The sequence below is a fragment of the Dysidea avara genome, chromosome 3 (assembly GCF_963678975.1).
Source record: "Dysidea avara chromosome 3, odDysAvar1.4, whole genome shotgun sequence".
NCBI lineage: Eukaryota > Metazoa > Porifera > Demospongiae > Dictyoceratida > Dysideidae > Dysidea > Dysidea avara.
In genome coordinates, this window is record NC_089274.1 from 48,754,923 (window position 1) to 48,771,585 (window position 16,663).

Genomic DNA, 16,663 nt, shown 5'->3' on the forward strand with positions numbered 1-16,663 from the left:
TTTATTATAGAACTGAGAAACTATAGCCAACTGCCTTCTCACAGGTCCCTAGTGGGATAGCAAATAATAAATAAGTTGGTGTGTCATGGCCTCTGGAAAGTGGAGATGGTAAATTGAATGTTACAAGTTACACCGAAGTGATGGAGGCTCCCAGAAGCTTTATTTGTAGTCTCTTTAGGAGATGCATCTAAGTGTTATCCTGTCACATACTGCTGGCAACTGCATGTGGATGACTACATGACACTAAGCCATGTCATAGTGGTGACTGTTCTATTTGACTGACTGCTCTATTAGAGTATGTTTTGTTAATATTTTGACATAGAAAGGGACACCATTGCCCACAACACATTACACGAATTAAGAACCACGTCAAAACAATGCAATGTTCAGAATTATATGTTTAAGAATAGGTCATGTATTACTCAAATTTCGCTTCACTGCTTCCGTGTTCAGGACTTGTATTTCGTGGAGGGCAGTGCGTTTTTATCAAGATGTTGATCTAGTACTGACTGTGAAGCTGATAGTGGAGATTTCATTGGGGGACCATCTGCAGCAACTTTACATGGTCTGGCTGGACTACTTGAGGTGCAGTAGTTGGTCCGGCTGGACCACTTGCGGTGGGGGACCACCTACAGCGTGACAGAACCCTTGTTGTATCAGCATATAACAGACAAGGTTTTTGAACTCTGTATCAAGAACAACATGCCAACTGAAACTACTAGGGTAAGCAAAGAGTCTGATGGCCAGCAAAATTAAACTTTGAAGAGGAGAATGCGTTACGTTATGTGGGTGGCTATGTCATACGAACTTATTGCAGAAAACCAAGGACAGCGGTGTCCAACACCTTCTTAGTGACTGGAAGGATGATGGTGTCACCACTTCAGAGGGACCAGCACAGGAGTGGGTTAACTCTATTGACAGAGGAGGGCTCACAAGGATCACAACTGAAGTATTCAGAGTTTTTTTTATGCCATTGAAATGTGTGTGAGGAGACACCTGTCAACTGATAACCCTGGGATATTGAGTAACATCTGGGAGAAATTAAGAAACAGTCTGTTGAAAGATGAAGACGTCCTTTTCTATTGGTGCCGTGCCGGGCAGATCGAGGGTGATGATACAGCTGACAGAAGCTTAGCTTTTTGATTGTTGACTTATGGATAACCATCAGAGCAAACTCGTTATCCAAGAACGTCATGGAAATGTACAGAGTACGCAAAAAGGAACTGGTAAATCTAAATCATTATGCAGTACTCTGTCTTCATAGTTTGTTGACATTACATGTTTGTTGTTGAAATTTACATTTTATTACATCATTATAATATTTACATTTTATGGTATAAACAAAAACAAAAGGGTACAATTAACATTTTTTGGTCAGCATAAACAAAAGGGGCTGTACATTGTGCAATTGAAATTAGGCACATACTTCAAAAATTTACGTCCCATTTATTGCAAATCTACAACATACACAAGTTTGTCGCAAAATTTATACACAAAACTGCATATGGGGATACTTACCCTAGTCAATAACACTGAAAGCTTTTTGTTACCTCACATAGTTCACCAAATATGGGTACACGAACTTTAATTCAAAAAAAGACTCTTTTCCACCTGAATTGAATAAAATATACGTAATTAAAAAATTTACATCAAAACCATACAGAATCAGCCACCATAATGCTGCAAACTTACTTATAGACCCCATGCTATCACGTGGCGAAAGTTACAGGTTCACAAGTGTACAAATTTTATACAAGACGGTTACAAAACCATCCCTATAGTAAAATAACCTTAACAAAAGTGTTACCTGGTAGTTATTGGGTAAGTATAACCTCTGTAAACATCGATTCAGAGCGATAAGAGCAACAGAACTCCACCACGAGGAAATAAATAAATTCGCGCAACCGTTTTATTTCAGGAAACTATTTCCGTGTTACAGTTATCAACACCTATCGAAGGTGTTGATAGTCATGGCGGTATATCACAATCCATTGTGAAGTGCTGCTGTTTCCAATCCCGTGTCCAGAGGTATATATTATCTATGGTTACATATAGTTGCATCATATCCGAATATTCTAGTATAATTTCAGTAAAATGCAACACAACTTACTTGCGGGAAGCAGTCTGAAGCGCCTTTTCAGGTATCGTCCCAGGCTTCATTCGTGTAGGGGGCTAGCGCATTGTCACTGTGTTCTTCAACAATAGCTGAGTCATCTGTTTTCCTATCTTTTCTGATGGTCTTTGTGCTAAAACTGTCTTCACTGTCCTGTTCTTCATCAAATATAGCCGAGTGAATAGCGGCATATTCCAAGGTCCTCCACATCTTTTCTGCATGTTATGCACTACTTTAACTGCAATATTGTGCGCTTATAGCCCTTTTAGCAAGTTGGTGATGATCACTATTGTGTAATAAATGCAGTGTGTTTTGAAGGGGTAATTGAGCGTTGGATACTCTCCCTCCCTTTATATTGTTATGAACTCTTGGTGAAACCAAATATGTTTTGCCATTAGCAGAAAGAATTGTAATATTTGTGCTTTGCAGTGTTTATCACAGTTTTGCCAACCGTCACTCACAAACACTAACTAATAGCCACAGAGTCTAAGAGGTGTGAGAGATAGTGATAATCTTATTCATCATATCACAATTGAGCTATTGTATCAGAGGCCAGCCCTCTAAGAAATACACCTACAAATGGTCAATATCTTAGTATTATCCATATTGGCTCAAGTTACCTTTATAGTGGAACATCTCTGACAATAGAGGCCCTACATTAGTGGCATTGTCTACTCCTAGTGTTAATAATTGTGTGTGACTTAAATTATAGTACATGAACACTATATAGAGCTTCTGAGAATATATTGTTGTGAAACCTGTATAGTGTGAGCAGACTGATCAATATTGTCAAGGTGATACAGTAGTATGATACTATTGTACAGTAGAGATTGTGGAGGGTTTGGCTTTCTAGCTCAGCCAAAAACCAGCAGCCTCACGTTTCCTTCATAACAGTCTGATGGTATCGGTAACCATAATGTACCAAGCCCAAAAATGCCTTCAGAGCAACCCAAACCCTTTTAACAAGTTTCTATGGAATTTAAATTTTTTTTCCTGTGTAATTTCTACTAACTGATGCTTCCAACCACCTCAACTATGATTTAAGAAGAACCTTGATGATTTGTGGAGAACAACAGGATATGGGCACTCTCAAAGGCCTGCGGCCTAGTTTGTCACTCTTGTGCTGCTAGCAATTTTTGCCCATTAATAATAATGATTAATACTATTCACTGTTCGATGTCACTTCAGCCCAAGATCACCAGCTGCAGCAGCTACAGTGCATGCATCATGGACTTACCTTTCTTCTCCTTTGTGTCCCATTTCTTTCTCTACTACTGTGTAGAGGTGCTTCATTTGTATAACAAGTGGAACAAAGCTGAAAACGGAGTCGGGTGCGTGTAACTCGCTCTGATGTCTTACCAGTGCCGTTCTTTCCCTTGATGTGGTATGTGTTGAGCCACTAGTGATAAATTATGTTACAAAATAAAAACAAGTATAATGAAAAATTAGAACTTTTATTAAAAAGCAATGAAAGGGAGGTCATCTACACCTGCAGCTATACTAGTAGACATTTAATTGTCATGACTATAGACTGAAATAGGAACGTTAGTATGGCTGCAGGTATGCCTCACTTGTTTCATTTCTATGACCCTATATACTCTAATATGAATTATTTTTTTACTTGTGTGCTAAGTGATACTTTGGGACCTTAATTAGGTGTCTGGTGTACTCAAGTTCTCCAGTGTATATTAATGTTTTAATATGCCATCACATGATCTACTCACAGGACAGGCTAATCAGGTTATGGCAGCTCTACCTCACATGGAGTAGTGGCAGTCAAGAAGATAGCCCTACAACAGCAGCATTGTTTGAGGTGGGCTACTGGTATCTTACACCTTAATTGTCATATGGAACAATAACCCGCATCAATTGTAGTTGTGTTCTCTGGAGTTATTCAATTATTTCCTAGACACTGTATGTATTCTCCCAAACCACACACACCAAACCACAAACTCACTTTACTTTTTCCCTTCTTTTTCAACCTTGATGATCAACAATAAAATGTTGCAGCAAAGACTCATTATTATTATTATGGTCAAATTCAAGCCAAAAATATGGTCTTAGTAAAAAAGGAATGACAAGGTCATGGTATCATTTACCAATATACCTACCTGGCCTCTACAAGAGGTGGTCTTGTGACCATTAAGTAAGGTGTTAAATGTGGTCTTGTGAAAGAGGTGACCATGGAGTGCGGTTCACACACACACTCACATACACACACACACACACACACACACACACACACACACACACACACACACACACACACACACACACACACACACACACACACACACACACACACACACACACACACATTTGGTTTCAAATTGGCTTGTCTAATAATAAGCTGGTTATTTATGGTTGCCACTGTAATGGAATAATGACACCACAGCCAGATGTTTGTAAGGATTTTAAATGGATTTGGTGGCTTTAGTCACATTAGCTGACCACTTATCAACTTCTCTACCAGTACATTACCCTATGTTGGCACAACACTGTTGCTGCTAGTTACATCACTGTTGCCATAGTTACAAGTGTTGACTAGAAGAATGGTGAAAATAGTTTGAAGTTTCTTTGACAATTTCGTGACATCACAATACTTATTCTGATGTGGGGACGTTATGCGGGTAACATGATAAGGTTTATAAATTTGAAGGTGAGAAGGTGAGGCATATCTAGAATATAATGCAATTCAAACAAGCCTATTTGTGTACACAAATTACAACCACACACATATGTACAGCTATGCATACACAAATACAAGTCAAGTTTGTGCACATACATATAAAATTTACACGTTGGCTTGAATAAAATCAGTTGTGTGTTTATTGTTGTGTTGTTTTCAAACTGCAGAGAGCTGTAGCCTCCACAATGGGCAGTGCTAGAGAGCAGCTGTTGATAGACTACATTGATTGGCTGCTGGTTGCCATGGGGATAGGTGACGTGAGAGTGCTGTATCCAAGGTAACGGCACCACTAAACTGAGGCGTAGTAATGTGATAATATGTGTAGAATCATCAGTGACAGGCCAGTAGGGTTGGCCGTGTGTAACAAGTGCATTGAAATTGAGGAGAACCAGGTTTGTCTGTTTGTGTGTAGTGTGTCAATCTGTGTTTGTATCTCTGTGGAGTGTCTATCTGGTTTGTGTAATGTGTGTCAGTTAGTGCATACATGTAGTGTGTGCGTGCGTGTGTGTGCGTGCATGCGTGTGTGTGTGCATGCGTGTGTGTGTGCATTGTGTGTCTTGTCTGTCTGTATGTATGTCATGTAGGAATGCAGATACTTGTAGTGTGGTGTGGGCAGTGTTTATAGTGTACTGTTGTATATTTGTAAACGTGGTACAATATACAACACTCCTACAACATTGTATTACATGTTAGGCTAGTACAGACATGAAGATGATTCGTCAGTTATATGAAGGAGTACTGTCAGACCATGGCAGCAGTGATGTCAGTAAGTGGAGGAGGTTGTTGTATAGTTTGTGTTGTTGGTCAGGGATAAGTCTTAACATGGTTCAGCTTCACTGGCTTCTTTACTGTTATGGACAGTAACCATGTATCCACAAATTGTAGTTGGTAATAGTTAGTTGACATGCACCTAATCCAGTAATGTTATATGTGACTACTGTGTCTATATAAGCTGGAGTGTTATACAAACAGTTAATGATATTATTTATGGAGAAGAGTGTATAGTACACCACGATTGTGCAATACTGTCATTTGTTAGCCTTTAGTAAGTCTTCTTAAGGGAGCAGTTGACTTAGTGAAGTTGTGCCTTGTGTAATATGTTCATGCATTAATAATGAAGACAGCTGAAATAACATAGTTTGGTTACGCTGTGTTTGATAACATTGGCTATTGAACATTTGCTCCCACTTCTTTGTCTATATGGGCTTCACATAGCACTCCTGTACTATTCATATTACTTGTGTGAATTCCATGGAAAAGTTTCCAACATTAGTGTCAGCTTTTGGAACAAGCAAAAAACACCCCATATTACATGTTGTGCCCAGCCTCCAACTGGTCATGTACCTTACAGCAGTTCCATCGTCATGTGTTCTGTCTCTGTTGCAGGAACATGGCTAAGCTACATGAAGTGTGAGATTAGTTTGCCTGGAGGAGACCTGTCTAATGTTGGCAAATTGTACTGGAGAGCAGTAAAGACTCTATCACCTGAACTTGTTGCTACCTTCATAAGTGAACACACTGTACAACACAACTCAACAACATGACACACAGTAGTTGTCATTTGTCACAGGGTTAATACTCTACCCTTTCAATAACACTATTGTGTTCTTTTGTCTATAACAATTATTAAAACAAGTTGTGATGTACGGTGTATCAAACATATAATTGCATATGGCAAGAAGTTGGGTAGTCCAATCACCAACTACTGTACAATGAACACCCTTTATTCATACTTGTCCATGTGGGATACATTTGTGCCCTCCACAAATGGGTCACCTTACTAATAAGGCCACATGGTCTCATGGTATTGAGCTCCACTCAGTGTGTATGCCTTATAAGCTGATCCTGTGCATGACTAGAGCACTTTTAGTGATGCTGTTGTTATTGCTTAATGTCATGAAAATGAGTTAAACTCACTGACAGAGAATTAACTGGAAGAACTATATATGAATGGAGTTCTCATGGATATCTGCTATTCATCACACTAAACTGAAGCTAATATGGAGATCATCACAGCTGGCTTCCCTCATTGATTGGTCAGCATATAAGAGAACTTGTCATGATCCAAGTGCAATTGGCATCTACTGCTTGAGTAGTATACATTGTACTTGTGTTCATACATTATGAAGGTGAGCTGGTGTAATGTCTGTACGTGTATTATGGAACAGACCTTGACGTGTTTTGTAAGTGGTATCACTAGAAAGTAATTGGACCACAAAATTATTCATTGTAACTATACCAGGAGCTCAAAAGTGCCACTTTGCAGTATGTATGGGCCCTGCAGTACAGCTGTATTAGTCTCAGAGCAGGCATGTCTATCTCATCTTTCTGTGTATCTATAGGTTTTGGTATTGGCCATTTTGTTGTCAGTGGCTGCAGTTCACAGAGTTAGCAGTCGCAGTGGAGGTGCCCCACTAGATGCTTGTGTCACACTAACTCCTCAACATGGTGGAAATCTGCCACAAATGACTCCTTCACCTCATGTGGTTGATCTGTCTGACTTCAACATCACCGAAGATGAGGATGGCAATTTGACCATCTACTATACTCCAGACACCATGTATGCCAGTAAGTTTGGTTGTATTCTAAATACTTCATGCATTGCAATGGCCTTTCTGTTTAGTCACTCTTGTAGCAACTGGGGAAGGAATGTTTTCAGATGTGTTCCGAGGATTCCTGTTACAAGGTAGAACATATGCAGATGATACAGTTGTAGGGACCTTCATGGCACCCCCACTTGGAGCCTTGTACCGACTAAGTAGTTGTGCTAGGAGTGATGTGAGTATTATCAGTTGTGGGATTGAGTTTTATCATGATACCTTGTATAGGGCTCAGTGACCCACAACAGTGGTGTTGGTAAGGAGGACATCACTGTCTATTGGATGTCGCCATCAAGTGGAACTGGACCCATTTACTTTGGGTGAGTTATAGCTATATTAAGTACCATTAACAACATCGCTACATAGGCATGCATTTGTGTGGAGGTTCAACACATTCTGGGCAGACCTCAGCACCATGCCACTACTTGAAGGTTTGTTATCGTACAGCAGTGAACTGTTGTGTTAGCTGTATGATGTGTTGCAGGTGATGAGTTGCCAGATAATCCTGGTAATCCAGGTAATCCTGGTGGTAATGGATCTGCTGCAGGTGAGAACATTATACTAACACCATATACTACTTACCTAATGTTACATGTAGGTATCCAGGCACCAGTATGTCTGCTAGCATCTGCTCTGTTGACTGTCATTACTTCCCATCTCTTCTAAAATATAATGGACCATAATTTATTATATATTTGTGTTATTATTGTGTACTGAAAAGGTATCAATATGACTATTTTGACAATACCTAGTATTATTATTTTGTAAACTGTAAATAAATTTTATTCAAAGTAATATAATGATACTGTTGGCAATGTGGTGGATGATAATGGTATCAATGGTAAGGCAATGCAACATAAGCTTCATTCAGTGGGCTTTGTTACTTCGTAGTGGCTAGGTGGATTACTAATGAGATTTGTAACTTTGTTACTTAAAGTAATAATATTATGTAATATTAGACTCGTTATAGTAACTTCATTACTTAGGTGATGTGTTACATTTGCAAGTAAAGCAACTTGAATTATATAACCTGTTTTTACAGCATATTTCGTTACATTACTTTGTTACCACAAAACTAATAATTATTGTGTTACCCCCAACATTGTTGCTTGGACATTGCCATGAATGGTTTTTGGGGTAGTTGTTCTGAGAGATGTTTTATTGATGTTCGTGTTTTTAATCTGCTTGCCCCATCTAACATTTCTTCATCACTTTCTTCTACCTTTAAGAAGCATGAGAATATCAAGCGTTGAGCTTACAGTCAGAGAATTCATGAGGTTGAGCATGTTTCTTTTACACCTATCAGGGGTTGGCTCATGAGGCCACAGTTTTCTGCAAGCATCTGGCTTTATTTTGGGGAAGCACCCTCGTGCAGGCCTAGCCTTTTGGTGCCACCCCTTCCTATTTGGATGAATTAGATAATAAATAAATTCCCTCCTATCGGCTAAGTGGGGTGATGAATACTCCGTAGTCCTGGGTTGGCTTCAGTGTTGTATTGGTTTTTCTCTGCTCCGTTCAACTATTCAATGCATTTGAGGTGCACGTTCATCCATTGGTGCTTACACTAGGGCTCCATCACCAATGGATTTAGTGCAAGTGGAGTCCCGCTTGTCAGAGTAACATGCTAGCTGCATTACTCTACTTTTCTATTGTCTTTTTCAGTTGTCCAGCACATGCCTTTCTTTGTGCTGGGGGTGGTAGGCAAGGGCAGCCCATCAAGCCTGGGAAAAAATTTAAAAAATCACGTGCTACTGCCAAATCAGCACTTTTCGCTGTCAGCAAAGATGCATGGGACACAAAGGAGGACACTGGTAAGTCCATGAAGAATGCATTGTAGGTACTGCGGTATGCCAAAAGGCACCTCTCGGGCCGAAGCAATGTCGAACAGTGAAAAATTCAAGCCCACAGCCTTAGCCGTTATCAAGTTACGCTTGTCTGAAGGCATCAGTCAGTCAGTCAGTCACTAGAAAATTCGATTAAATAATTTTTTTCTAAAGCTCCGTAGCAACTTATTGAAAGCACTTCAGGCCGATCTGAAAGCTTGTTGTCGTCAGGGAAAATTGAGGCTGGTTTTTGGGTGATGTTATTTTGTGGGCCACGCCTACTCCTTTGTGGTCTCTACTATACAGTACTGTCGTACTAGCTATACTGTATTTATGGCTGAAATAGGACTAGTATAGGTTGGATGACCTCACTTGTTTCATTTCTATGATCCCTATGTACCCATATGATTTTTTTTCCTTGCACTTGTTAACTAGATGTCTGATGTCCGATGTCCTCAAGCTGTCCAGTGTATATTAGTGTATGATGATGTAATATGACATCACATGATCTACTCACAGGACAGGCTAATCAGGTTATGGCAGCTCTACCTCACATGGAGTAGTGGCAGTCAAGAAGATAGCTCTGAACAGCAGCATTGTTTGAGGTGGGCTACTGAAACTTACACTGCCTTATATGGAACATATAACCCACATCAAACATCATGGTTGTGTTCATTGGATTATATTCAGTTACTTCCTAGTTTGTGCCAGCCCTACTTTTTCAAACTTGATAATCTTTTGATCAACAATAAGATGTCGTAGCAAAGCCTCATTATTATCAAATTCATGCCAAAAATATGGTCTTCATAATAAAGGGTTGGCAAGGTCATAGAATCATTTACAAATATACCTACCTGGCCTACAAGAGGAGGTCTTGTGAAAGAGGTGGCCACTAAATGAAGTGTTAAATGTGGTCTTGTAAAAGAGGTGACCATAAAGTGAGGTATTAAATGTGATCTTGTATTAAAAAGAGGTGACCATTAAGTGAGGTGTTAAATGTGGTCTTGTGAAAGAGGTGACCATGCACACACTGCACACACACACATGCACACACACCCATGCATATGGTTTCAAATTAGCTTGTCTAATAATAAGCTGGTTATCTTAATGGTTGCCATTGTAATGGAATAATGACACCACAGCCAGGATGGTAATTGTATTTGTAAGCATTTTAAGTGGATTTGGTGGCTTTAATTAGCTGACCACTTATCAACCTGTTGCTGCTAGTTACATCACCGTTACCGTAGTTACACAAGTGTTGATGGTAAATATAATTTGAGGTTTGAAATATTTTATCCCTACTAATTCTGTCAAGAAAGAGATTCTTGGTAAGAGTTGTGAATTTAATAAATCTTATGCCCTTCATTAATAGGCAATATCTGTAATAGTGTTTCTTTTGGTGTAGTGTCTCTATCTGGTGTGTTGACTAGTGCATACATGTAGTGTGTGTGTGTGTGTGTGTGTGTGTGTGTGTGTGTGTGTGTGTATGTGTGTGTGTGTGTGTATGTGTGTGTGTGGCTTGTGTATTGTGTGTCTTGTCTGTGTGTCTGTATGTATTCCATGTATAGGAATGCAGATACTTGTAGTGTGGTGTGGGCAGTGTTTATAGTGTACTGTTGTATATGTGTAAATGTGGTACAATATAACACTCCTACAACATTGTATTACATGTTAGACTAGTACAGACATGAAGATGATTCATCAGTTATATGAAGGGGTATATACTGTCAGCCTCATGGCAGTAGTGATGTTAGTAAGTGGAGGAGGTTGTTGTGTTGTTGGTCAGGCATAAGTCTTTACATAGTTCATCTTCACTGGCTTCTATACTGTTATGGACAATAACCATGTATCCACAAACCTTATGTAGTGTAGTTGGTAATAGTTAGTTGACATACACCTAATCCAGTAGTAATGTTCTATAATTAAAATTTCTTCTACTGTGTTCTGTATATATATATGCTAATATTATTTATGGAGAAGAATGTCTAGCTCAAGTACACCACAATTGTGCAACACTGTCATTTGTTAGCCTTTAATAGGTCTGTTGCTAAATGAAGCAAGTGAAGTTGTGCCTTGTGTGAAATGTTTGTGCAATAATATTCAAAGGCAGCAATAACATAATTTGCTTGTTTGATAACATTATTGATTACTCCCATAGAGAGAACCTCATCTTGCAGTTATGTAAAAAAAGTTCAACCCAAACACCTCAGTATCAATATTCTAATGCGTAAATTGTATCCATGTCAGGGGCGGATCCAGAGTTTGGAAAGGGGGGAGTGCACTTTGCTGAAAAGTTGAAGACCAAAAAAAAAAGGTCACAGCCGAATAATGGCTGCCCTTTACCAAATATATTTACTATAAAGTATATAGAGATCGGATCCTTATTTATAACTTCATAGTTAAGCTACACTGCCTCATGAACACTGTGACTGCTTTATTAGAGTGACTGCTTTATTAGAGTGACTGCTTTATTAGAGTATCTCGATCTTGTATGCAATTTTTATTGAAGGAGGGGGGCACGTGCCCCCCCTCCCGGATCCGCCACTGCATGTGATATGATAATACTTGTGAATGCCACAGAAAGCTAAGGTACATTAGTGTGAGCCCTCAAGACATATTACATGTGCCCAGCCCCCTACAGATCATGTTCCTTCAGTACAGCAGGCCATAAGGTGTTCATTGTCATGTAATCTGTTGCAGGAACATGGCTGAGGTGCATGGAGTGTGAGATAAGTTTGCCAGGAGGAGACCTGTCTAATGTTGGCAAATTGTATATACTGAAGAGCAGTTAAGACTCTATCACCTGAACTTGTTGCTACCTTCATTAGTGAACACACTTTACAGCACAACTCAACTACATGACACACACACACACACACACACACACACACACACACACACACACACACACACACACACACACACACACACACACACACACACACACACACACACACACACACACACACAAACTATTTGTCACAGGGTTAATACTCTACCCTTTCAATAACACTAAAGTGTTCTTTTGTCTATAAAAATTATTAAAACAAGTTGTGATGCACAGTGTATTATCAAACATGTAATTGCATATGGCAAGAAGTTGGGTAGTCCATTCACCAACTACTGTACTACACCGAAGACCCTTTGTGGGATGCATTTGTGTCCTCCAGAAATGGGTTACCTTACTAATAAGGCCACATGGTCCTATGGTATTGAGTTCCACTGTGTATGCCATACAAGGTGATCCTGTGCATGACTAGAGCACTTTTAGTGATGCTGCTGTTGTTATTTAATGTCATGAAAAAACCAGTTGAACTCACTAGCAGAGAATTAACTATGAATTGAGTTCTCATGAATATCTGCAATTCATCACACTAAACCAATGCTAATATGGAGATCATCACAGCTGGCTTCCCTCATTGATTGGTCAGCATATAAGAGAACTTATCATGATCCAAGTGCCATTGGCATCTACTGCTTGAGTAGTATACATTGTACTTGTGTTCATACGTTATGAAGGTGAGCTGGTGTAATGTCTGTACGTGTGTTATGGAGCAGACATTAATGTGTTTTGTAAGTGGTATCACTAGAAAGTAATTGGACCACAAAAAAAGTGTTCATTGTAACTATACCAGGAGCCCAAAAGTGCCACCTTGCACTGAGTGCTTGTGGGCCCCATAGTACAGCTGTATTAGTCTTAGAGCAGGTACATCTGTCATCTTTCTGTGTATCTATAGGTCTTGGTATTGGCCATTTTGTTGTCAGTGGCTGCAGTCCACAGAGTTAGTGGTCGCAGTGGAGGTGCCCCACTAGAAGCTTGTGTCACACTAACCCCTCAACATGGTGGAAATCTGCCACAAATGACTCCTTCACCTCATGTGGTTGATCTGTCTGACTTCAATATCACCAAAGATGAGGATGGCAACTTGACTATCTACTATACTCCAGACACCATGTATGCCAGTAAGTTTGGTTGTATTCTAAATACTTCATGCATTACAATAATGGCCTTTCTGTTTAGTCACTCTTGTAGCAACTGGCGAGGGAATGTTTTCAGATGTGTTCCGAGGATTTCTGTTGCAAGGTAGAACATATGCAGATGATACAGTTGTAGGGACCTTCATGGCACCCCCACTTGGAGCCTTGTACCGACTAAGTAGTTGTGCTAGGAGTGATGTGAGTATTATTATTTGTGGGATCAAAGTGGTGATATCTTGCAATAGGGCTCAGTGACCCACAACAGTGGCGTTGGTAAGGAGAACATCACTATCTACTGGATGTCACCATCAAGTGGAACTGGACCCATCTACTTTGGGTGAGTTGGTTATCCATTAAGTCCAACTACTGTTAGCGTATATCTCTATATAATAGACATGCTTTTGTGTGGAGGTTCAGCACATTCTGGGCAGACATCAGCACAATGCCTCTACTAGAAGGTTTACAATAGTTATAGCTGCATGTGTGTTATCTATGATGTGATGTATAGTGGGTGGTGATAATCAGATACCAGATGATGATAATAATCAGATACCAGATGATGATAATAATCAGATACCAGATGATGATATAAATAATCAGATACCAGACAATGGTAATGGATCTGCTGCAGGTGAGAACATTATGCATACTGGTTACAGCATTTATTTACTGCCCTCTGTTACATGTAGGTCAACGTTGAAACCGGGTCACTACTGCTGACCCGGATGACCCACTGACCCGGATAGCAATCCGGATCAGACCCGGATGTGACCCGGATTGACCCGGATTAATTAAAGCCGAGACGTGTTTCGGCTAGTCTCGAGCGAGCGAACGAGTCTACATTTTGAGCGTTCGATTCGTGTTGAGTAAATATTGCAACTTCAGCCTATCTGTAGGTTGAAGACCAAAAAAAAAAAAAAAAAAAAAAAAAAGGTCTTCATCTACTGACAATAGCTACCCTCGCGTATGTTGGTAATGTGATAAGTGGGCGTGGCTCACGAAAGAGCTACGCGATAGCGTTTAGAAGTTTCCACGTCGTCAAACGAACAATTTCGTTTCTCACGTGATCCAATCCGGGTCAGACCCGGATAAATTGTAAACCGGGTCAGACCCGGATGACCCGGAGAAAATGTGACCCGGATGACCCGGATGACCCGGATGACCCGACCCGGTTTCAACGCTGATGTAGGTATCCAGGTGCCAGTATTTCTGCTAGCATCTGCTCTGTTAACTGTCATTGCTTCACATCTCTTCTAAAACATAAAGCCGGAACAAATAAAATCTTTATTTATAATTTTTGTTGCAATAGATTTGTACCGTTTCATCATTGTCAGCACACATCATCATGATAACCATTCTAATGTTTGTTGGCATACAATCTACTAAGTGAAAGTTTTAAATCTAGCACAACTTATTAAGACCATCATGCAGATGAGTACAAAAAAAACAGCATGTGAATTCCTCGGACAACATGTGACCACCAAACAGACCTACAGTTGTAGGGCTATAGTGAGCATGACACTATTGCTATAGAAGCCTATGCACGTGTGAAGCTATATAATAAGGAGTTAATCTGGAGGCTAACTGTCCATTCCTTACAATTCCTGCTAATTCTTTCAGAAACACGACAAATTGAAACTCTTTCCATGTCATTATAGCTAACAGTGACTATAGAAAGTAATTGATCACTACCAGCATTTAGCTATACATATTTCCAGCTCTGTGTGCAAAATGTCAATTATACTATCAGCTTATAGGGGTATACCCTTGGAGCTACCAGTTAAGTTTGGAAATACACACCAACATTAGTCTCGCGTAGCCAGACCCTTTTCTTTCTTTGGTGTGGGGGCGGGAAAGAAAATAGGGTCTGGTGAACATAGTATAGCATCGTCGTTGGGCTATCCCGAGATTGTGGGGATTCTACTGCGCAGCTTCCAGATTGTTGTTTGGTGCAAATGACGTAATCTGCTGCATTTGTGTTCTAATATTTCAGTAGTAGCTATGGTAACAGGATGCAAATGACGCAAATATTAGCAAAACACGTCATTCGTGCCAATCAACAATCCGGAAGCTGCTCAGTAGAATCCCCACAATCTCGGGATAGCCCAACGACGATGCTATACTATGTTCACCAGACCCTTTTCTTTCCCCGCCCCCACACAAAAGAAAGAAAAGGGCCTGGCTACGCGAGACTACACCAACATTACGATACCAGTTCTTTGCAAACCATGCAGTTGAATTATTTTATACATAAATCAAATCAGAGTCAAATCACAAACCTAGCTGAAATGACAGAAATAATCAAATATTTAACTTTTAAAAGTCCTAAAGTTAGTCTGGCGTCGATCGCCCGCCCCTCCGTATGCAGGTGTGCCGCCACACGTCTTTCATAATTAAGAGCTAATTTAAGATCACGTGAAACCGCAATACTGAGAAGTAGCTGCAGCTGGAGCGTTGGTAAAGACTGTGATACTACTGGTCAACGAACCTGTCCACGATGGTACGTTGCATTGTGCATGCATGGAAGCGTAGCTACTTATTATTGTCATGGGACGTATTTAATTGTACTCTTTTGCTTGTATAGATGGCCGCCGATCCTTAGTCTGTTTCAGGCAGTAGACTACCGGTATAGATGTAAACCAGCCAACCAGTTTTAGTTGTGACAAAGTGGCGCGTAATTATTCAGAGTGGCCAAAATATTGAATATACATATAGAGATCGAGGAACGCATGCTTGGAGGAGCGATAGATGGTGCAATAGACCGCTTTGCTAGCCATGGCTATTATATGACTGCTGGAGTACTGCAAAACAAACCATATAGCCACAACGAATAAAATACAACTAGCTACGGGGAAAGGGGAACAACAAAGAAAGAACAACTACAGGGAAAGGAGAAAGGCTTTGCTACAGGGAACTGCCTTTTTGAAAATTATTACTGTATTTGGCGTATAATGCGTTTCCGACCACAAGTGTAACTAGACTGGCTAGTTAAAACTTATTCATTAAGTTAAAAACACCGCTACCACCTAATACAGTGACCCCACTATTTCACACTACTTGTAAGGAAAGGTGTAACGCAGGGGCGGATCCAGGACCGGAGGGGCACAGACAGGCCAAGTTGTAGGTGGTTAGGGAGAGTCAGATTCTGTTGTTAGTTGCTGCATTTTTGTGCAGCAAATAATACACCTCCTAGTAGTATCTCACTGTTGATTTTTACCATTTTGGCCTTTGTGAAGTCTTAAAAACTATTTAAATAGCTCTGAATGTCTTAAGGTGGCGCTGATGTAATTATGTGAAGCCGTACAATGCCCATTTGTCACTTAAAATTAGCCCACGTGCTTAATTAGCTATTTTAGGGTGGTGGAGAACTCCACTTGTGAACCATGTAGTCTACATTTAAAGGGTTCTTATGATAGTCTTTAATGTTGTAGCTTAGCATGCCAAGTTCTGTGAAATCACC

At 40.1% G+C, this 16,663-nt stretch overlaps 4 protein-coding genes across 4 annotated transcripts in view; all 4 read left to right on the plus strand.

Annotated features, from left to right (window-relative positions):
• LOC136251426 (U3 small nucleolar RNA-associated protein 6 homolog) overlaps positions 1–6,453 on the plus strand; it is a 22,493-nt gene extending 16,040 nt beyond the window's left edge. The window contains exons 18-22 of the mRNA XM_066043878.1: positions 3,840–3,926; positions 4,970–5,079; positions 5,128–5,194; positions 5,496–5,568; positions 6,189–6,453. Coding sequence (XP_065899950.1) covers positions 3,840–3,926; positions 4,970–5,079; positions 5,128–5,194; positions 5,496–5,568; positions 6,189–6,346 — 495 coding nt within the window. The 3' untranslated portion in view covers positions 6,347–6,453. The remainder of the gene's footprint in view (positions 1–3,839; positions 3,927–4,969; positions 5,080–5,127; positions 5,195–5,495; positions 5,569–6,188) is intronic.
• A 148-nt stretch (positions 6,454–6,601) lies between these two features.
• On the plus strand, positions 6,602–8,217 carry LOC136251431 (putative defense protein). Its single transcript, XM_066043885.1, has 7 exons — positions 6,602–6,931; positions 7,145–7,370; positions 7,426–7,580; positions 7,631–7,722; positions 7,769–7,833; positions 7,887–7,949; positions 8,001–8,217. The coding sequence occupies exons 1-7, from the start codon at positions 6,926–6,928 to the stop codon at positions 8,066–8,068; spliced, it is 675 nt and encodes a 224-aa protein (XP_065899957.1). The 5' UTR covers positions 6,602–6,925; the 3' UTR covers positions 8,069–8,217.
• A 4,341-nt stretch (positions 8,218–12,558) lies between these two features.
• LOC136248620 (putative defense protein) lies at positions 12,559–15,023 on the plus strand. The gene is made up of 7 exons (XM_066040380.1): positions 12,559–12,744; positions 12,963–13,188; positions 13,247–13,401; positions 13,449–13,540; positions 13,597–13,661; positions 13,712–13,834; positions 13,893–15,023. Exons 1-7 carry the CDS (start codon positions 12,739–12,741, stop codon positions 13,901–13,903), a joined length of 678 nt encoding a protein of 225 aa, XP_065896452.1. The 5' UTR covers positions 12,559–12,738; the 3' UTR covers positions 13,904–15,023.
• Positions 15,024–15,543: 520 nt separating this feature from the next.
• Positions 15,544–16,663, plus strand: part of LOC136251432 (putative defense protein) — a 32,508-nt gene continuing 31,388 nt past the window's right edge. Inside the window, exon 1 of the mRNA XM_066043886.1 lies at positions 15,544–15,703. Within this exon, the coding sequence (XP_065899958.1) occupies positions 15,701–15,703 (3 nt within the window). The 5' untranslated portion in view covers positions 15,544–15,700. The remainder of the gene's footprint in view (positions 15,704–16,663) is intronic.